The 21,836-nt window shown below is 34.4% G+C and overlaps 1 protein-coding gene and 1 long non-coding RNA gene across 17 annotated transcripts in view; one reads left to right on the top strand and one right to left on the bottom strand.

The window, feature by feature from the left end:
- Positions 1-21,836, top strand: part of Ehbp1 (EH domain binding protein 1) — a 350,855-nt gene that overhangs the window by 284,667 nt on the left and 44,352 nt on the right. For 9 of the 16 annotated variants that reach the window (XM_087215996.1, XM_013074055.3, XM_087216004.1 and 6 more), the window contains 6 exons: positions 76-223; positions 6,803-6,910; positions 9,650-9,768; positions 12,138-12,276; positions 12,453-12,559; positions 15,399-15,522. In XM_087215996.1, coding sequence (XP_087072122.1) covers positions 76-223; positions 6,803-6,910; positions 9,650-9,768; positions 12,138-12,276; positions 12,453-12,559; positions 15,399-15,522 — 745 coding nt within the window. The remainder of the gene's footprint in view (positions 1-75; positions 224-6,802; positions 6,911-9,649; positions 9,769-12,137; positions 12,277-12,452; positions 12,560-15,398; positions 15,523-21,836) is intronic. The other 7 variants (XM_013074056.3, XM_004849989.3, XM_087216005.1 and 4 more) reach the window with 3 other exon arrangements.
- LOC147826931 (uncharacterized) overlaps positions 222-21,836 on the bottom strand; it is a 68,380-nt gene continuing 46,765 nt past the window's right edge. Inside the window, exon 3 of the long non-coding RNA XR_015452962.1 lies at positions 222-843. This is a non-coding gene — a long non-coding RNA (uncharacterized LOC147826931). The remainder of the gene's footprint in view (positions 844-21,836) is intronic.

Here is a 21,836-nt window from a genome sequence, read left to right as displayed (position 1 = left end):
ATCATGATGATCAGATTGAAAATGAAATTGCATTTCTGTCAATTACTGAGTTGGCAACTGTTCAATATATCTTAGCAGCAAGATGAAGAGCGACGTCGGCAGCTGAGAGAGCGAGCTCGTCAGCTAATAGCAGAAGCTCGATCTGGAGTGAAGATGTCAGAACTTCCCAGCTATGGTGAAATGGCTGCAGAAAAGTTGAAAGAAAGGTCAAAGGCATCTGGAGGTGAGTTAAAGCATCTTGTATCATATTCTACAGACAACACAGAAATCTGCAGTGGACCTTTTAGGATTTTTTATTCTGACTTCAAAATGTTGCATCAAAACATAGTTTCCAACCTATTGCTATATTGAAAAAACCTACAGGAAGCATAGTAATCAGAATATAACCTTTGCTGGTTCCAGATCAATTTTTTGGCTTAATTTTTAACAACTCAAGAAATATTCTCTTATGGTAGAAAAATCATGTGTACCTTGGTTTGTAGTACCCTATGATGCCTCATTAAATTTGTGAGGAGTAAGTGAAGTTCAGTTAAGCCCTCAGCATCTAGATTGTAAGATTTGTTATTTAGTGACCTTTGCCATGAAAGACTTTCACTTTGTCTTGTTTTATTTTGTTTTGTGCTGGGAATCACACTCAGAGTATTGTGCTTGCTATCCACGTATTTTAATACTGAGCTTCACTTCCAGCCTCAAGTATTTTACTTTAAATGAGACCTTTAAAAAGTATCTTTCATAATATTCTGGCATTATAACCTCTAATGTGTGCAAATTTTTCGTAAGTCTTGTATCAGTTTCTTTTTAGTCTTCTTTCTCCACTTATTTTCAGATGGTCTTCTTCCGCATCTGCAGAGATTATATAAGCTTAATGTTAGGACAAAAACTCTGTATAAATTTTTAATTTCACTTCTCATTGTTCAGTTTTGTCATCTTTAATTTGAAATGTTTAAATATTTTTATTTAATAGGAATATATTGAAGAGATCTGTGGGCTTATTTCAAAGGTATATAACCTATTTATCTACCAAAACATGCCAGGTATTTGTCCTGAGTTAACCTTAGAATGGTAAGATCACTCTAACAAATAGGCAAATGAGAACTCAAATAAGACTTTAAAGGGCTGAAACAACAGTAAACTATTTCTACGTCAATGATAAGTTTCTTCAAAGTAAACTGAAACTTAAATGCTGTTGTTTCTAATTGATTACTTATATTAAATTACTTATACTGTTGTAGAGAATTCTAAGTGATGCCTGTGGCATCTTACTTTCCCATAAAAATGAAAGCTTTTTTCCTAAACAGCTGAGAATCTGTCCCCAGAGACTGCTCAGTATGTTGATATCTGTGTTAAATCCTTCACCTTACCTTTTTAACTCCTATTACCAGGATTATGATTGCAGTTTCTTTTCTTCTCTGTCTTACTTGTTTTGCATTGCTGGGTATCAAACTTAGAGCCTTGTACATGCTAGGCAAGCATTCTGCCACTGGAGCTACCCCCCTCAGCCCTGTTACTGCAATTTCTATACTATTGTTTTATAGTAACATCAAAAACTACTCATGGCTGCAATTATATGATGCTATGAGAATTTGCATTGATTTATTACTAATGACAAAGTGTTTCTTTTTTTTTTTTTTTGTACCGGGGATTGAACTTGGGTCCCTGCGCTTGCGCAGCAGGCGGCGAAACCACTGAGCTAAATCCCCGGCCGACAAAATGTTTCTTTTATCATAAAAATTTTCAGATATTTGAAGTCTTGTAAATCATTGCCTCCTTATATCTCTGAATGATAGAAATAAAACCCATGTTCTTTATGCCCTGATGCTTCTAATGCCACCTTCTTATGGCATCTCAGAGCCAGGTAGGACAACAGTAATAATAGAATGGAAAGGCAACCGGTGTCTTTTTAAAATTTTTTTTCCCAGTGGTGAGGAGATAGGAATGAAAAATGAATTGTAAACTCTGGAAATGTTAAGAGTTAAAATGGCCAGGGATTTAGCTCAGTGACACCGTGCCTGCCTTGAAAGTGCAAGGTCCTGAGTTCAATCCCCGGTACCGCAAAAAAAATAAAAGTTAAAAAGTTGTAATTAATGGTATGGAATGGATAAGTCTTGTTTTTATAACCCAACCCCACTTGAGGGTATACCAGGATTAGACTAGGCAAAAGAGTTTGTCAGTGTTACAAACCAAAGAATGGTTGTCTTCCATATAATGAGGAAACTAGAGACCTGAATTTGGCATCATTCAGCAGTCAAGGTAAATAAAATTTTTAAAAGTGAAGATTGGATATATGGAGTTGGCAAAGAAGTAAAGGTATGATGGTGCATGCCTGAAATCTCAGCACTGGAGGAGGCTGAGACAGAAACATCTCAAGTTTGAGTCCAGCCTGGGTAACTTAGCAACATAACAAGACCCAGTCTCAAAATAAGGAAAAAAAAAAAAGATCTGAGGATGTAGCTCAGGGTGAAGGCTCCTGAGTTCAATCCCCAGTACCACCAATTAAAAAAAAAAGTACAGACTAAACAGGGAAAAATCAAGTAAAACAAAGAAGCATCAGGTTCTACAGATGATTATGAAAATCTGCTTAAGAGCCAAGTTCCCTGCTCCTAAAGAGTCCAGAGTAACCGGGATCTACCTCTCCCATAGCACACAGGATATCTAGGATGTTGGCAGTAGCCACATATGGTTAAACTCTTAATGAGAACCAGAGTTGATCTAAGATAAGTAGAGCAGGCCTGTTTAATGATAGCCCCGGGATCCTTTTTTGGATTGCAGATATTCTTTTGGTTGTTGTCACCAGATATCTGGGTTTTGTTCATTTTATACAGGAAAAATGATAAGATTGACCTTACTGCTGTGCGTTTTTTTGTTTTTGTTTTTGTTTTTTTGGTACCAGGGATCGAACTCAGGACCTTGTGCCTACAGGGTAGGCGCTGGAACCACTGAACTAAATCCCCGGCCCTGCTGTGCTTTTAATCACAGTTTTGGGAACTGTATTTTGCTTGTGGTGTTGTCTGTTGTCAACCTGGAATCTATTTTTACATTCCAGTGTATATCTAATCCCCTTTTAACTGTTCCTGCACACATAATATATGCCATAATTGCAAAGCAGCTTCAATTATATAATGAGTCTCTATTTTACTTTCTGTCTTGCTTACCTACTGGGTTTTCAAAGGTTAGCCACAAGATATCTATACCTATATATATGTATCCTTATTTATGTGCTATCTTTAAACACATACTCTTATGCACACAACATGCACATATTGTTTAGTTCTGCTAGAATGCATTTAGAGCATTTCCACTGATGTTAGGAAATGTTAACTGCTGAAAACAATTCAAGGTTCATTGTAAAACTAAAGTTAGTATATGGAAAGAAAGTAGAAATTCATTCTTAAGAAGACTTGAACTACGTAGAGCAGTTTTTACTCTTGCCCTTCCAAATACTAATTCTTTTCTCTCAGGTTAGCGATATGTTAGATTAACCTACTCAACATACTGGTGAATAGTAGTGTACATAGAAATTTTATTTAGCCTGGAAATAAAATGAGTGATGCCTATTTAACATTATGTAGGAATCTGACACTGTGTAAATGGATAATGAAAGGAGGTATGATTTTACGTATATCTCTGGAACCTGAAAGTACCCATATCCAACCACATCTCCATACTTAACTGTTTCTTTTCATAGTAATGCCATCATTCTAGTTATCAGGCTAGAGAATCCATTTTGATGTTGACCTCACCCTTACACTCTTCAGTGTCTTCCATAACCTAATAATTCATTTGATTTTCAAATCATGTTATACCCACTCTCAATTCTTTTATCCTAGGTTAAACTTTTCAAACTTCTTGCATGGAGGTTATATAAGTTTTTAATCTGGATTTCCTGCCTCCAGCCTTTATTCTAGTCAAAACCAAAGTCAGCAACTTTACATGAAGTATGATGTTACCTGCATCATATACTTCCATGTACAATCACTAAGCCACTTTTTCACTTCAGAAGGCATAAGAGAATAATAAGCAAGAGTGATACTATAGGGATAATATTGAAGCTGCTCTAATTTGTAAAAGACATAAGCTTAAGTGCTATATTACTACTAATAAATTATAGGTCACAACTGGTTACAATGAGACACTTTGGTTGAAAACTTCTTATTCTGCTAACACTGATCATGTTAGAGTACCAGTGCCTCTCCATTCCTGCCATGTAAAATATTAACTTCCCACATTCTGCCTTTCAGGACTTTCTACAGTTTTGTCTTTCAAGTCTCATCTGTTATTTCCTTTTAAGTACACTAAAGCCAAATACTACTTTACACCATTCTCTGAACATAACCAACCCATTCCTGGTTTCATGCCTGTAATGTTCTCCCTTCAACTGGTACCTCCTGAAATTCTATACTTTTCTCAAGACCTAATTTAAAGGTTAGTTCTTCCAATAAAGAATTTCTGATGCCATTGGCAAAGAGCCTTTTTATCTTTTGAATTTTCTGTGTGTCTTGTTTTTACACCATACCACCCATCCTACCTGTTGTTATGATCATTTCAAATGTATTCTTTTCAGGCAGAATAAATATCTTATAGAACTTGATATCTCCTCAACATCTAGCACAGTGTTTTACAGGTTGCATATACAGTGCACAGAAGTTTTTTGGATAAATAAATGAATAAATGCTGAATTTTATACGTTTGTTCTAAGTTAATTATGGTCAGTAATCATCAGTGGAGGCTGATTGACAACAACAAAATGTAATACATTAGGTTCCCGAAAACTATTAATAGCAAATTGTCTCTGGCACAAAGTGATGCTGAAGATGTATTCTGAACACCTTTTTTAGCACCATGAAATATTTGTTAGTTCATTTCTAAACTAAAATTAAGAATTTTTGAGAAAAATAAAATTGAAGATAGTCACTTTTATGAAAGGAGTCAAATAGTTGTGCTAAGTAATAGATTAGAAAAGATCTCTCAACATATACTTAAAAATAATGTAGCCAAGTATAACACCCTAGCTATTTCTTTGAAAGCATTTAACAATGTATCCATTTCTATGTCCCCTCACCATTTGTTTTTTAAATTTTCTTCTTCTCAATGACTTATACAGTAGATAGGACTTCTTCAATAAATGGTTACTATTATTACTAATATTAGTGTTCTTAGTATTTACTTGGGAAGCCAAAAAGCAAGCATAAAGATTTACAGTCTTGGTCCAGGGATTTAGCTCAGTGGTTCCACTGCCTGCCTTGCAAGTGCAAGGTCCCCAGTTCGATCCCCCGTACCAAAAAAAAAAAAAGTGTACAGTCTTATAAAGGGGTAAATATTGAGGGATAAAGCCAGAACTGGAATTTTATAATTTCTGAACTGGAGAAAGTCTTGGGAATGCTTTACTGTTACTGAAAGGTACCCATTAAAAAAAATATATGGGGCTGGGGATTTAGCTCGGTGGCGCCGCGCCTGCCTTGCAAGCACAAGGTCCTGAGTTCAATCCCCGGTACTGGAAAAAAAAAAAGCAGAATAGTAGGGGTATTCTTCACTTCCCAGGGCTACACAGATATTTCTCCAAAAAGTTTATTGCCTGTTAAAAACAGAATTTAAAGTTAAACTTCTGATATGGTAATTATGTTATTGCTATATCTTTTTTTTCTTTTTATTAGTACGTATTTGTAGTACATAATGATTACATTCATCATGGGGAAGTGGTACATGTACATACCACATCTTAATTCTTTTTGTCTTTTCAAATGTATATAATTCATAATTATTTAATCAGTTTTATTGCTATGATTTGTAGAGAAAAAATGTATACTACAAAGCTTTAATGATTAAAAATTGACTACTAATTATTTATGACCTAAAATATTTTACTAAGGATATAAAAAATAGTGTGTTCTTTCATATTCCCATGTATTTAATTTTGAAAAATGATTTTTCTCCATTTTGGCTCTTTCAAGATGTATTGTCTTAGTTGTTTCTGAACCTTCCATTTTGTAAAGGTACTGTATTCTAGTCTCTTAATCTATCCATCATGCTTTTATGATAATATTTCATTAGTATAAAAACAATGCATAAAAGTGGGACTTAAATATAGCTACAAGTTTATAAAGAGTGATGAGTTTCTTTATGTACTTATTTCTAATAAATGATAAAAATGAAATTTAGACTTGCAGTGGTACACCTATAATCCCAGCATTTAGGAGGCTGAGGCAGGAGGACCCCAAATTGAGGCCAGCCAGGGCTACACAGGGAGTTCAAGGCCAACCTGGACTACATAGGGAGATCCTGTCTCAAACAAAAAAAAAAAAAAAGAAAAAGAAATTTTAAAATACTATTTGTTGGGGGCCAGAGATTTAGCTCAGTGGTTCCACCACCTGCCTTGCAAGCTTAAGGTCCCGAGTTCAATCCCCGGTACCAGAAAAATTAAAAAAAAATTTTAATAAAAAATAAAAATACTATTTGATGATGTTTTCATCAAATCAATTTTATTTTTGTATGATATTATTAGAGATTGCACTTTAAAATTCAAGGACTCAATGAGCTCAGCTGATTCAGAGACAGCATGTGGCAAATTGTCAATACTTTTGCATCTGCTTTGATGTGATAATTCATCTTTGACATAAGAATGTAAAATATAAATGTTAATCCAATAGTGAAAAAGTGACTTAAAACTGATTTCTTAACTTACTTGTCTGTCATATCTCAATTTGAATAACTGTCATCAAAATGCTGGTTTTTCTTCTTTAGTGTTTTGAACAAATGATATAAAATACAAATAATATACTAACATTATTGCTACATGTTCCTACAGATGAGAATGATAATATTGAGATAGATACTAACGAGGAGATTCCTGAAGGCTTTGTTGTAGGAGGTGGAGATGAACTTACTAACTTAGAAAATGACCTTGATACTCCTGGTAATTTCAAATTATGAATGTTTTGTATGCTGATGCATGACAAAATTTATGGCTATATTTTTATTATCAATAATATATTCATTCTGTAATTTTATTATACTTTATACCCTCACACATCATTTAGCTAAATCCACCTTCCATTAATGTTGTTATTTTGTTTTAGGTTGAATTTTAAAATAGCAGTAACATTGGGATAGCAAATTATAGCTTGTGTTTTTTTATTACTAAGAGTCACTATTATATTCTATGTTTCATGAGACAGTTTGCAGACATTCAGTAACTGGTTCTCTTCTCTCCTTAAATATTTTGATATGAAAACCCAGGCATGCTGGGACATGCCTGTAATCTAAGCTACTCTGGAGGCTGAAATGGGAGGATTATGAGTTCAAGACCAGTCTGATAGGCAAGAGTGAAACCACAGCTTTAAAAAAAAAACCTACTCATATAGACTATGATGAAATTTATCTTATATCAGTAAGTCAGTGAATCACATTGAGAACTGATCTTTATAGATTTTTGTTTAAAATATGCTACCCTAGTGTGGTGGCACACACCTAAAATCCCAGCACTTGGAAAGCTGAGACAGGAAGATTGCTGTGAGTTCGAGCCAAACCTGGGCTATATAGTGAGTTTAAGTCCAGCCTGAACTACACAGTGAGACCGTCTCAACGACCCCCCCCCCGTAATAATAAATAGAGATACTTTCTGGTGGTTTTTAATAGGTGTGTGTTCATATGCATTGCATTTATAAGCCAGCAGCAAGTAGCAATCCAAAGTTTTATGTACCTGAGGGGTTCCAGGTTGAATACTTACAACAATGAAAACTTTTTGGTGGTCTCCTTAGACTTAAAGGTGAGGAGACAAGTTCCTAATAATTATATTTTCCTGTAAAATGCTATAAGGAATGACTCCAGCCATTCTTTTTTCCATCTTTGGCATGCCCCTACAATCATAACCTGCTTTGTTTATTCTCCTGTTTGAAATCATGCTATTACTTCTCCTATCATACTGTTAGAAACAACTGGCCAGGATCTTCCTAGCCATAAGGAGTTCCTTCATGACCTAGTATTGAAATACAGTATTGCTAGATAGAGGTTAGTGTGTTTTTAATAATGCAAGTCCAAGAGGATTCTGATATCTAGGGAAATTGTTTAAATGTTTAACTCAGAATTAGAACTGTCTTTTACTTTTTTCTTAAATACTCTAGAACTTGGGTAAGTTTGATTTTTCTGTATGAAAAGATTTTTGTTGTTGCTTACCTACCCTCCCAGAGCTACGAGCAAAAGCTTGATTAGAAACCAGTATTGTCCCTTCACAGTTAAGGAAATCCACAGTATGTAATTGAAGCCTTAGTATTCAATTTATGAAAATATAAAATTAATGATAATAAGTAATACATATGTTCTTTATAGTAGATTAGGAAGATAGGAAAAAGTAAGTATTTCTTAGGTAAGGTGAAGGAAATTATCCAATCTCAGCTATTATAACTTTGAGGGATACTTTGAAAAACTGGTTAATTTTACAGGCTTAACCTTTGTACATTTACAAATAATCTCTTCCTACTTTATGCTAAAAGAGAAAATACATGTCAGTCTTCCTGTTTAGAGTTAACTAATATATTGTTTTACAGCTCCCAAGCATGCCAATAAAGCATTGACATCTGCATAGTCAGTCTTCTCAATTTAGATCTTGGTTCATTTTATGGCAATAAGAAATAGGAATGCACACTGGAATCTGGAAGCATGTAGAATATATTATGATTTTTATCCTTGCTTTATTTTCCCCAAAATTCTTTTTTAATATGTATAAAAAAGTCATAATGTTTTAATAATAAATTGTTTCATCTTTATCTTGATTTGACCATAGTTCATCAGATACTGTTTAAAAAAGAAGTCTGGCAATATAAACTGACCAATTTGCATGAAAGTAATGATAATACCATTTGTTAAGAGTATTGTAATTAGAAAAGTTATTAATCTTCATGAAAAATATCATTCACCAAATGGTTGGCATGTCTTTTACAACCGTTTTATTAAAAATTACTGTGTGTGAATTTTAAGTACAAACATTTGTTTCTACTTATTTCTAAACTATTTTATTTTTAAAGATTAATTGCTAAAATAATTTGTAATTATATTAAAAATTATAGTTATTTAAATTTTTAATCTGTATTTAATACATTCTCAAACATGTTAGTCTTTGTTGTATTTCTCCTATCTAAGTATTTGTAAATCTATACTCTATTTTGATGCTGAATATATAAATATATATTTATACATTGATTCTAATAGTGTGTACATGGCTGAGATTATGTTAAGAACTTGTTATAATATGGGATTATATACTAAAAATAATGACAATGTAATTTAAAATAAAATTTATCTCTTAACTCTAATTTGTTGTGTTATTATATGTAACCTATGTAGTTATTTATATAAATATATGTATCACATACATCTTAGCTTTTCAGGTAAGCATAGCTACTATTAACTATATATAATTAGTTATCATTAGGTATGTTTATATATATATATAGAGAGAGAGAGAGAGAGAGAGAGAGAAAGAGAAAGAGAGAGGAGAGAGAGCTTCCTAAGTATTTGGTCTGAAATGTTATAGCCCTACCATTCTTTTCTTCTTCCTTTAAAATATAGTAATATTTTTATGATGTTATCCAAAATTGGTAGCCTATACATCTAAATGCATTTTACTCATTATTCATGGTATGTTTATATTTAACAGAACAAAATAGTAAATTGATGGACTTGAAGCTGAAGAAATTCCTAGAAGCTCAGCCACAGGTGGCACTTTCCGGCACTGCTCAGAAAGCTGTAGCTGAGAGCTCAGAGCAAGACATTAAGGTAAATCTTATTTATTTAACATTTGGCTCAGTATCTGTATTTTCTAGTTTCTACTGGCACTTTATAATCCTAAAAACAATGTATTAAATTTTTCACAACAAGAGTAAGATATTAAAATTTGTATTAATTAGCCAGTAAGTTAAATATCACTATGATAATAAGTAATCATATACAGTTTTTCAGAGAAAGTACTGTTTTCAAAAGATGTTTCAAGTAGAGGGTATATAGAAACTACTGTTCAGTTCTAGATGCATATTTCTAACAGTTTTTCCAAGAGATTTATAGCATGTTTTTCTGTCACCTTCAACCTTCCGTTTAAATGATCTAGAATTAATATTATTTATAAAAATCGATCACACCTGAAGATATGACTGAATGTAAGCATTTAAGACATTTACATGTGTTTTGTACCATTGTGACTCTTACCTAATATTAACATTTTAGCCAGAGTGCCACATTATAAGAATATTGTTATTGTCCTAGTATTATATTATCCCCACCCACATGTTCCCCTCTTTTCCTCACAGTGTATCATTAGTATTTCTCTAGCTTTAGGGCGCTTTCAGTCCTGTATAACTTTTCACCCACCTGCGGACTATGGGGATTGCCCTGCTGACTGAAAGGATTTCCCTCCCCTGACACAGAGATCCTTTGAAGTCCCAAAACAATGACTTTCATTGCTTTTTCCCTATATAGTCGGTTTCTGTAAATTGGTGATGAAAGTGTGTGGCAGCAACAGAGGACTTTTGGTCTCTATCTTTGAACAAAAGGAAGCCTGGATCAGGTCTGATTTTTTGCGTTCAATTTAGCTTTCTGCAGTGGGTTTAATGCAGAATGAAGCTGGCCTAAGAATAATACAATGGATTGAAAAGGCTAACTGAATTAGTGGGTTTAGAGGAATACATTTGTAAAGTGGCAGAAGTCCCCAGTCAAAAAAAGGCTTCTTAAGATGGGATTTGCTGGTTAATCATACTGATATTTTAGCATGTTGCCAGGCCTAAAAAAATTTAGCTGTTTATTTTTGTAAGGACTTGAGTTTTTACTCTATTGGATAGTTATTATAATAACAGTAGAATTCACACTTTTCCTAAAAAAAAAAAACCCAAAATTATTTCTGTCTGAATTACCTAGCTAGGATATTGTAAGGATGATGTTAATGATAAATATATCAGATGTCTTTTAAAAAGTAAAATTGAGATATTTTCATTCTTACGGTTTAATTATCTTCATAGATGAAATTGGTTTTACTTTCCAAAACACACTTATGTAATAATTTTTAAAGTTATTCCAACAGAAGGTATGCTTTAAACAGATTTCTTTTGTATGAATCTCTTTAGTTAAGATTTGAAAACAGTATTTATAAAGAATATATAGAGTCCATCTGTTCTCTTGAAGCTTTCAGCATCGATTTGGGTTATTTTTTTTAATAAAATGCAGTTTACACATTTATAAATGAGGCATTCTGTGTTTGTGGAAAAGGATAAACTGTTACCTTCCCTTGAGGATTCTGTATCCCAGGCCTCCTTGAGGCTAGAGAATAGGCCATTGGAGGGCTCCCTCATTACTGATTGTCTCAATGCAGAGGAAGGGCAAAGTCTTGGTAGCTTTTGATAACCAGTTTCAGCATTCAGCAGGCTTAGCTATTAGTCATGCATCTTAGCCTTTCCCTATTTACTTTCAAAACACTTAATAAAAATAATAAAAGATTAGGTATAAAATGAAATATTTGTTTGGTACACAGCACCTCGGTATCTGCAGCTTCCACACACTGCAGTGGTTCAGTCTTCTGGGATATTTCTTGTTGATAGAACCATTTGAATTTGTTACCAGTATTAACATAGGAAGCTCTGGAAAAGATAATTGTAGTTTTCTTAGCTGTAAAGGGCTTACTTACAAATCTGGCTTTGGAAAGTTATAGCTGATGAAATGCAGTTCAGTGGGGTAGTATTATAATCCTACCTTTTAGCCTTCATCCAGCATTAGTGGTTTATCTCAATGGGCATAAAATTAGAAACTATTTCTTCTTGTCATACAAGTTTGTAGGACTGTACAAACTGATGGGGCAGAATAGTAGGGGCAGTAGGAGACAACATGATACCTATCACCTAGAAAAGACACAGGGGTTCATAGTATCTAATGTATCAATGTTATCAAGGGTTTAAACCATATATCCCAAAGTTTTTGATTACAGACAATAGAAGCTATAGTTGAACTACAGTTTTTAAGTACATTAAAATTCTTTTTCTTTCTAAGAGCTTCTACAATTTTAAGTCAGCATTATCTTAAATTAGCAAAAGTTGCCTTTCGAATGGATAATTTTATGTTTATAAGATTAGGACTTTCATACCATGTTTTTTTTTTACTTTTAGAATGGTACAGAAGATCTCCGGACTGAACGATTACAGAAAGCAACAGAAGGTTTTAGAAATCCTGTTGTGTTCAGCAAGGATTCTACAGTCAGAAAAACTCAACTTCAGTCTTTCAGTCAATATGTTGAGAATAGACCAGGTAGGAACACTTTAAAAATGTTCTCTCTCCCATCTTATGATTTAATATCTGAAGATACATATGTGTATGTATATATGTGTGTGTATATATTTAAAAGCTGATAGTGTAAATCCACATTTTAATACATAAATATCAAGCTTTGTAATAATTTTACATGTTTCTCCCCTTTTTTTAAGAGATGAAAAGGCAGAGATCTATACAAGAAGATACAAAGAAGGGAAATGAGGAGAAGGCAGCGATAACTGAAACTCAGAGGAAGCCATCAGAAGATGAAGTGCTTAATGTATATTAATTTTTTGTGTGGTTTCATGATTGCTGATAATTCCAAACTGTATGTGGAAATAGTGCCTTTATTTGTTAAAATGAGATGTTAGGTTTTTTAAGATGTCAATCTCCAGTGCATTCAAAGCAGAGTGAGAGGGGTGCACTGTTGAATTAGTCTGCAGTGTGGTGATAATTGTCAGATAAAAAAAATGAATTTTTCAGAGTTCCACAGCCCCAGCTTCCTTGAGACATTTCCATCAGGGCACTTCCCATAAAGAGATTCCAGTATTGATCTACCAGGAGGATTTTAATTATTACAATAGCAGATACCGCCGAGCTGCAGTTAGAGGGAAAAGTCACATGAGACCTGCTAGAATTTCTCAGCCAACCCATTTTGTTGGCTTGGGTTAATGGGTGTTCAACCTTTCCATTATCCAGATCAGCCGTGAATTACTAGCTGAATGATGTTTGCATTAATATAATATATATGGTAATTTCTTCACTTAATTAACGGGGAGGTTCAGCTCAGTAGGGGTATGGGCTGATCATGTGTAAAATTGATTTGTGAGGGAAATATTTGATAGACCGCAGGGAGAAAGCTGCTTTTGATGGACAGCTGCGGGACAGAAGCAGGAAGAACAAGTCTTAACTTGAATTTTTCTCTGGAAATCTAGTTCTTTTTAATAGTGCACATTTTTATTATCTATAGTTTGTCTCAATATTTTTATTGTTTTTATGGTTGAAATAGTCTTTGTTGGATTTTAAAATCCTTATGAAAGCATTCAGAGTTACCAACTGCATTTTAGAACTCTAAAAGCTTCTCATTTTAAGTTACTTACTTTTAGAAGACCTGGAAACGTATAAGTACAAAGAATATCACTGGCATATCCTAAATGAAATATTTCCCATAACTTATATGTTGTAGAATACTTGAAGATACTATATATTCACACTAAAGAAATCTAATCATGAAATTTGATACTAGTTTTAACTGAGCTAATCAGTAAAAGCAATGAAGTTTCTGCTTTCTTACAGTCTTATTATTTATATTGTCTTTGCAAACTACCATATTTGTTTTATCCCTTTGGATGCAATGAAAAAAAAAGAAGTCTCTTTTGAAAATGCTCTGGTATCTGGTAGTTAGGTTCAGAAAGCATTCACCAATTTATTCTCTTTTTTTTTACCAGTTTATTCTTAACTTTAAAGTTACCCTTAGCATTTATTCTTATAATTGCTCAGTTACATTTTGTACTGAAATGGAAGCATATCCATTTTATGACTCTTTTACAATGATTTTTTTAATCAAAGTATCCTGAGAAATAATCAGTTTTATTTTTGAAAATATTTCACCTTTAAATTTGTCCACTGCCATAATCAACTTAATGATTAGTTGTTAAAAATTGAGTTCACATGGGTGCACACATTATTTACTAGTTAGAAGGCACATAGGTTGAGTTACACATGTTTATTGATTGTGAGAATTCCAAAATATGCTCATAATTAACATAATTTTGATGGTTTCTTATTTAAGGAATACCAAAAAATAAATCCTCATAGCTTCTTAGAGATTTATATGCTTCTAGTAGGGAAAGCATTTGACAGAAGATTGTGCACATTTATTTCTCTGAATAAATAATATTGTAAGTATTGATAGTAGTGGCAGGGATGGTGAAAGTAAATCACTTAAGCAGTTCTTCAGTATTTCTCAGCTACTTAGCTCTCTTTGCTCTAGAAGTGTCAAAAGGTAAACAGGTATTCCAGAAGGAGCTATATTTAATCCTGCCTATAATGATTTAAATTTCTAATATGAAAATAAAAGGGTTGAGGGTATAGCTCTGTGGTAAAATACTTGCTTGGCCAGTCTGAGACCATGGGTTCAGTCCCCAGCACTGCAAAAAGGGGAAAGAAATGGGAAAAAAAATTAAGAATATATGACACTTTGTAATAAAGCTGCTTTTTGTTTGTTTGTTTGGTACTGGGGATCAAACTCAGGACCTTGCCCTTGCCAGGCAGGCGGCGGCACCACTGAGCTAAATCCCCGGCCCAAAGTTGCTATTTTAAATAAAACTTCTAAGCATAATTTTTAAAAAATAGATAAAAATAAAAAGTAAATTTTTAAATTGAAATAGAAATTTGCTAAATGGAAGATAAACCAATCAGTATTCTACTTGCATTAGATCCTGTCTAGCAAGTTTTGACCACCTGTCGGGTTTTAGAATGTATAGCTATAATAATTAGTAATATGTAAACAGAATGAAATGTTTAAATACAGGAGCTAGCTGGAAGGTAAAATAGAGATACTGCAAACTTTTCTTTTAAAGAGTATCTTAAATAGAAAGCAAAAAAAATGTGTCTTTAATTTCATACTATTCTAGAACAAATCTAATTCTCTCATGATGTGTACTTTAAGCATCAGTTCCTTAGTAAAACTCTATTTTTGTATATCTCCATTTTTTATATTTTTGTATAACTCTATTTTTATATACTTTTGAATTAAAGGTTTGTTTCAGTAGTCACCAAGGGAAAAATTCTCTTCTGTTCTTATTCATGCCTAAGCAACTTTGACTTAACTCTAAGGAGAATTTTTTAACTTAATGTTAACTTGTTAAATTTGGCAAATCTGAATATGAAATTATAAATATAATATTAAATAGCTAAAATATTTTCAAACATTTGGTGTACATCGTACATATGAGAAATTTCTAAATCATATGGAAGGACTTGCTATTTGGTACTAAGGGTGATACAAAGAGTATATTTGGTTCTCTAGGTAAGTGCTTTACTAAGTGTTTGTAAAAAGGAGAAAATGCAACTTACAAGTGATTTTTTTTTTCCTTCCTGTTTGTTCTTGTTAACAGAAAGGGTTCAAAGACACCAGTCAGTATGTTGTAGGAGAATTGGCAGCACTAGAGAATGAGCAAAAGCAAATTGACACCCGTGCCGCGCTGGTGGAGAAGCGCCTTCGCTATCTCATGGACACAGGTACGGTGCCCAATTACACTGTAAACAGTTTTGGCAAATTGAGCGTTCACAAACTCTTATAGAGTTTTGGAAGTGTGAATCTTTGAAGCCTGAATGTTCAGCAAAACTGCCTTGAAAATAAAAAGGCTGCGATTTGCAGCCACCTCTCTGGGCCCTGGTGATAAGAGTGCCTTCATGGGAAGTGATAACTCGCCCTGATACCGTGTGAGCCAGCACTATTGAACAGTGTGCTCATCCATGCAGAGTTGGAATACACATCTGTGCCTCATTGATATGCCACTGCTTAAAAAAAAAAAAAAGTAAGATCTTTACTGTTCTACTGATTCATTGGGGAAAAAAAAAAAAGATTTGGCCAGCTAAAGCCATGTACTGCATGAAACAGAGCACTGTGCATAGGGGATGGCTCCATGGACTAGATCACTGAAATTTGAGAATACTATCTGGTTACTGATGCTCCACAATTTTTTTCAAGAGAACAGGTTTTTAAAAGTCTCTAATACTTTGTGTCACAGTTGCATTTGAAAGGATTAAGGCATATAGCAAGGTTTGTAAAGATGGGTTGGAGCAGCAAGTTAGATCCTAACCAGAGCGCAGATTTAATGCTGATTGCAAATGATAATTTGCTAGATCTAAGAACACAGGAAGCTACTGGAAAAGAACTGTCCATATGTATCTGTGTATGTATATTTCTTTAGAATGCTGCTGTTCCTACAGAAGGATAAAAATGAGAAATAAAATCATTTACACTAAAAAGTTATATTAAAAAGGATGTCAAAAATAAGAGTGAAAAATATATTCCTTTTATCTAATTAATTGTTTTAATTTTAAGGCAGTATTAAACCAGAGTAGCATGATTTATAATAGGAAGGCTTTCCTGAATTTTGTCTTCATTTTCCAAAAGTTATTTATAATAAAAGAACAACTTCAAAAATAAACATTTGTATGGAATATTTGTATGCATATATTAGTGAAATCCTGACATAGTAGAACAGGAAGGGATGTGACACTTTTAATGGCCCATTAGGTTTCAAACTACATTCTGTGGAGCCCCAAAGCTTCTTCAGTGACACTTTAGAGACTGCTAAGAAAATAAGGGGGCAGAAAGCAGACATCTGGATTCCTTACCTTACTTCAAAGAGAGTAGCTTATTTGAAACAGTGGGCTTCTTGGAAGAGCTTGTTTGAAGAAAAGGTTCTACTGCTTAAAATTTAAAACCAAAAAAACTTCTTTGAGAAAATTATTACCGAATTGTCTCATTGTCCAGGTGAGGTTACAGAGGTGTAGCAAATGCTCAGTTTCACGCAGATCATCAAATGGCAGACCTTGGACTCAAATTCAGGTCACCAGATCCTATTACACAGGACCCTTCACACTATACCAGATTACCTAGAGACCGTGTCCAGTCTTGTCCAGTCATTTGCTTTACATTTACATTTTTTCCTTTAGTTTCTAAGGGATTTTAAAAATATTGGTTATGATAGCAATATAAAAAATAAAAATACTAATTATTGTAATTTCTACAATGTATTTTTTAATTATTTCCTTAAATATTTTTTATTATATATATTTTTCTCCTTTAATATTTTAAGGAGACAAATTAGTTTTGTTTTTTTAATAAATGGGAGTAAATCACTTTTGCTAATTGTGTTAAATAAATTAGATATTACTATACAAAGTGTCTTGTTCCTCTAGCAAAAAAAAAAAAGCTAGAAATTGTTTCCTTTTTCATGTAGAACCAGATTATTGAGGATTCTAACAAATAGTTTCAGATTCTCCTTTCCACCCCAAGTATCATTAGTGAAGCTTTGAAATGGCCCATTCCAACTAGAGAGGATTTATAATACAAAAGATAGTCATAGATTCTATGGTATTTCTTATTTCACAGGACAGACTCTGATCCTAACTGGGTGTGCTACTGCAGATTGAGGCTAAAACTGACTGGATCCCCTAACTTGATAAATTCCAAGAATCGCTTGGGACTGCATTGAATTTCCTTTAGCACAAATAATGTTTTAAGATTTACCTAAACCCAATGTGGTGGCCCATTCCTGTTATCCCAGTACTCTGGGAGGTGTGGCAAGAGAATAGCAAGTTTGAGCTCAGCCTGGCCAACTTAGTGACTTAGGAAGACCCTGTCCCAAAATGAAAAGGGATGGGGAATATGCAGCTCAGTGTAAAGGCTTTGGGTTGAATCCCTAGTGCTGTGGTGGGAGGTGGGGGGATGACACACAAAAAAACTGAAACTGAATTAGTAGCTAAAGGGATAAAATGCTGGAAGGTAAAAGCCATATATTCATTCATTCTTTTCATTTTTGTGTTCCAATACATTCCAAGTTTTTATTTATGGTATTAGTACCTTTTGTCTGGTATGTTAGAAATTAGAAATTTCAGAGTACATTCTGATTCTCAACCTTAGAATGAAGCACAGCTTATTCTTCACAAGATGAACTGAGGCTCAGCCAGGGGACAGGGGAAATAACTCTTTAAGATGGTCCTATTTAGAAGTACATAGACGAGGGCTGGGGATTTAGCTCAGTGGCACTGCACCTTCTCACAAGCACAAGGTCCTGAGTTCGATCCCCATACCAGAAGAAAAAGTAGTACATAGATGGGAGACTATTAAAAAGGAAAGGAATGGGGGATAAGGGAAAATGAAAGGAGAGAAATCATGATCAAGGTATGTTGTAAGTATTATGAAAATGCCACAATGAAATTCATTATTTTATATAATTAATATGCATTTAAAAACAAAAGATGACACCATTAGTAAAGGCAGAATTAGGGTTCGAACCTTGATTTTTAAGTTTTCTAGCTCTTGTCTCAGGTATCTTTTCCCACCATATCTTCTTTACGGAAAAAATACAATTTATCTACTTTTTAAGTTTTTGTGTACTTGTAGATTTTGACTATATTCAATTTTTTTACTGATTTAAAATTCACATAATATAAAATTAACTGTTTGAAAGTATACAATTCTATAGTATTTAATATAGTCACAGTGTTATATAATCACCACCAATATATATTTCCAGAAGTTTTAGTTTCCAGAAACCAAAATTGTATACTTCTTTTTTTTTTTTTTTTTTTTGGTACCGGGGACCGAACTCGAGTCCTTGAGCTTGCGCAGCAGGCAGCAAAACCACTGAGCTAAATCCCTGGCCCCAAAATTGTATACTTCTTAAACAATAATTCTCATAATTCCTCTCATAATCTTCTGAGAAATCTAACGTATTTCCTGTCTCTGTGAATTTGCTTTACTCTAGATATTTCATATAAATGAAACTAAGTAATATTTGTCCTTTTGTGTTTAGCGTCTTTCATTCTAACATAATGTCTTCAAAGTTTATCCATATTATAACATGTACTAATTCTTTATTCCTTTTATGGTTAAATAATATTGCTTCATATGTATATACTACATTTTGTTGTGCTTCCTTCAGCAGCACATATATACTACATTTTGTTTACCCATTGGTGTGGACATTTAGGTTGTTTTTACTTTTTAGCTACTATGAGCATTTGTGTACAAGTACTTGTTTGATACTCTGTTTTCAGGATTTTGTTTGTTTTTTAACAGGGTCTCTCTAAGTAGTACAGGCTGGCTTTTGAGCTTGTCATCTTTCTGCCTTAGCCTCCCTAGTGCTGGGATTACAGGCATGTGCCACCATGCCTGGCTAGTTCTTGATATATACCTGGGACTGGAATTTCAGAATAATTTAATAATTCTATAGCCAATTATAAATGAGTTGTGAGAGTTATTTAGAATTCAGAAAACATTTTCCAAAAGAAAAGCTGTCATAAGTGTTTATATGCCAGACAACTCACAAAAACTATTAATTCAAGCCAGGCACTGTGGCCCTTGCTCATATTCCTGGCTATGCCTGAGTCTGAGGCAGAAGGGTTGCAAATTCAAGTCAAGCCTGGGCAACTTAATGAGTCCTTGTCTCAATTTTTGAAAAAAATTTTAAAAATTATTAGTCCAAAATATAATAACATAATATTAATAGTTATCCTTGGGCCGGGGATTTAGCTCAGTGGTGCTGCCGCCTGCCTCACAAGCTTAAGGTCCTGAGTTCCATCCCCGGTACCAAAAAAAAAATAGTTCTCCTAGACCCGAGTCTTATGTTCCCTGAGTTTGAGCAACTCTGCATTTTAAGGGTTTGATAGTGATGTTCTTGCACAATGAGGATAGGTAAAGGGAAGAGAGTACAAGAGCCTAGATGGTTGTCCAGACTGCTAGACATTTCTCCTGACATGCTGGCAGGAAGAAAGTAGGAAAGAAATGTAAGAGACAGCCTTGGTGTGTTATGCAACAAGATGAGAAGGTGCCAGGGACAAGAATGGCAATGGCTGGGGAAGGGCATCAATGACAGAGGAAATGTGAGGATATATATGTCTGGTCCTTCTGCACTTGCTGAGTTAACCTTAAATTGTGATTGTTTGAATACTCTGTGTGTGTCTGTCTGTCTGTCTGTCTGTCTGTCTGTCTGTTTTACTGCAGATTAAACCCAGGGCCTTCACAATGAGCTACACCCCTTGCCCTCTTTTATTTATTTTTTAAAATTTTGAAACAGTTGCCCAAGCTGGCCTTGAATTTGCTGTCCTCCTGCCTCAGCCTCCCTGTGTGCTGGTGTTACAGGTGTGTGCCACCACTCCTCACTTATTTTTTCTTTTAAAAATGTGCTCCCAGGCATTTTATTTTCTGCCATCCCACCTTGAGACCTATAAAACTTTCATGAAAATTGTTTTCTGTCTGCTTTTGATTACATTCACATGTAATTGTTGAAAAAGAAATTTTGACTTTGAGTTTGAAGCAACTAAAATTTGTTATGATTACTTTTTTGGGAATAGCAAAACTTGTTAGAAATATATACTATATGTATTCTGATCTGACACTGTATGTAGTGTGCCAACAGTGTTGTAACTGGCATGTGTATATGTGCCAACAATGTTGTAACCCTTGCAAAAAAAATGCAACTGCATTTTACAATGGAAATGTTGATGGGCTCTTTTACTATAGTGCTATGAATTGTGTTACTATGATGAATGGTGTTTCTTTTCCATTCCCAATCTATTTTCATTTGATGATTATCAAACTTTCTTACTGTAGAACTGTAGTTTTTTATTGTGTGGTGTTTTGGGGGTTTTTTTGTTGTTGTTATTTTTTTTTTTTTTGGTACCAGGGTTTGAACATGGGTCCTTGTTCTTGCAGGGCAGGCAGCGGAACTACTGAGCTAAATCCCCGGCCCTATTGTGTTTTTAATTGACAATTTGGGTTTACATTTTGTGGTGGTTAAGGTTAATTGTCAAATTGATTGGCTTGGGAGTTGACTAGGAGATTACTGTGAGGAAGCACCCTTCTGGGTGTGTCTGGATGGGTTATGAATCCTTAACTTTGGTGTCTGTATCTGGTTCCTTACTCCTTCCTCTCTGGCACTGTCCCTTTGCTCTGCTTCTCAACCACCACAAAGTAAATATCTTTGCTCCACCATGATTCTACCTTGGAGCTAGCCTACCATGAACTGATGATTTAAAGGTCAAGCCTAGCCTGCCCAATTTAGCAACTTAGCAAGACTGTTTCTCAAAATAAAAATTCAGAGTAGTTGAGGATGTCACTCAGTGTGAACATTCTGGGTTCAATGCCCAATAACTACAGAGAGAGAGAGAGAGAGAGAGACAGAGACAGAGAGGAAGGGGGGGAGAGAGAGGAAAGGGGAGGGGAGGGGAGAGAGAGGAAGAAGGAAGAGAGATAAGAAATAGCTTTTCTACACATTCTTCAAAAAGGCTCCTTACCTTATTGAGGAACCACATGTAATATTAAAACTGCTTTAAAGAGGAAAATTGGAGCTGATCGTGGTGGCACAGCTTGTAATCCCAGCACTCAGAAAGCTAAGGAAGGAGGCAGTGAATTTGAAGCCAGCCTGGGCTGCATAGTGGGTCCTAGACCAGCTTGGGCTACAGAGTAAGACACTTGTCTCAAAACACCAAGAAGGCCAGGGATTTAGCTCAGTGGTGCCGCCACCTGCCTTGCAATCTCAAGGTCCTGAGTTCGATACCCAGTACCACACACACACACAAAAAAAAACAACTAAGAAGGAAAAGGAGAAAAAAATTGGGTACACAAAATACACAAAAATAAAATATACATGATTTGTTATAGGAGCTTTCACTTTTTTTTTTTTTTTTTTTTTTTTAGCAGGGATTGAACTTGGGACCTTGTGCTTGTGAGGCAGGCAGCAGAACCACTGAGCTAAATCCCCGGCCCAGTAGCTTTCACTTTTGAATCTCCAGAATTATCTATTATCTTTACCTAA

This window comes from Heterocephalus glaber, unplaced genomic scaffold (genome assembly GCF_053883595.1).
Source record: "Heterocephalus glaber isolate CG9 unplaced genomic scaffold, H.glaber_assembly_v1.0 deba00001457, whole genome shotgun sequence".
In the NCBI taxonomy this organism is placed as follows: domain Eukaryota; kingdom Metazoa; phylum Chordata; class Mammalia; order Rodentia; family Bathyergidae; genus Heterocephalus; species Heterocephalus glaber.
The sequence above is the reverse complement of the archived record's forward strand: the minus strand, read 5'-3'. Positions and strand labels throughout refer to the sequence as shown.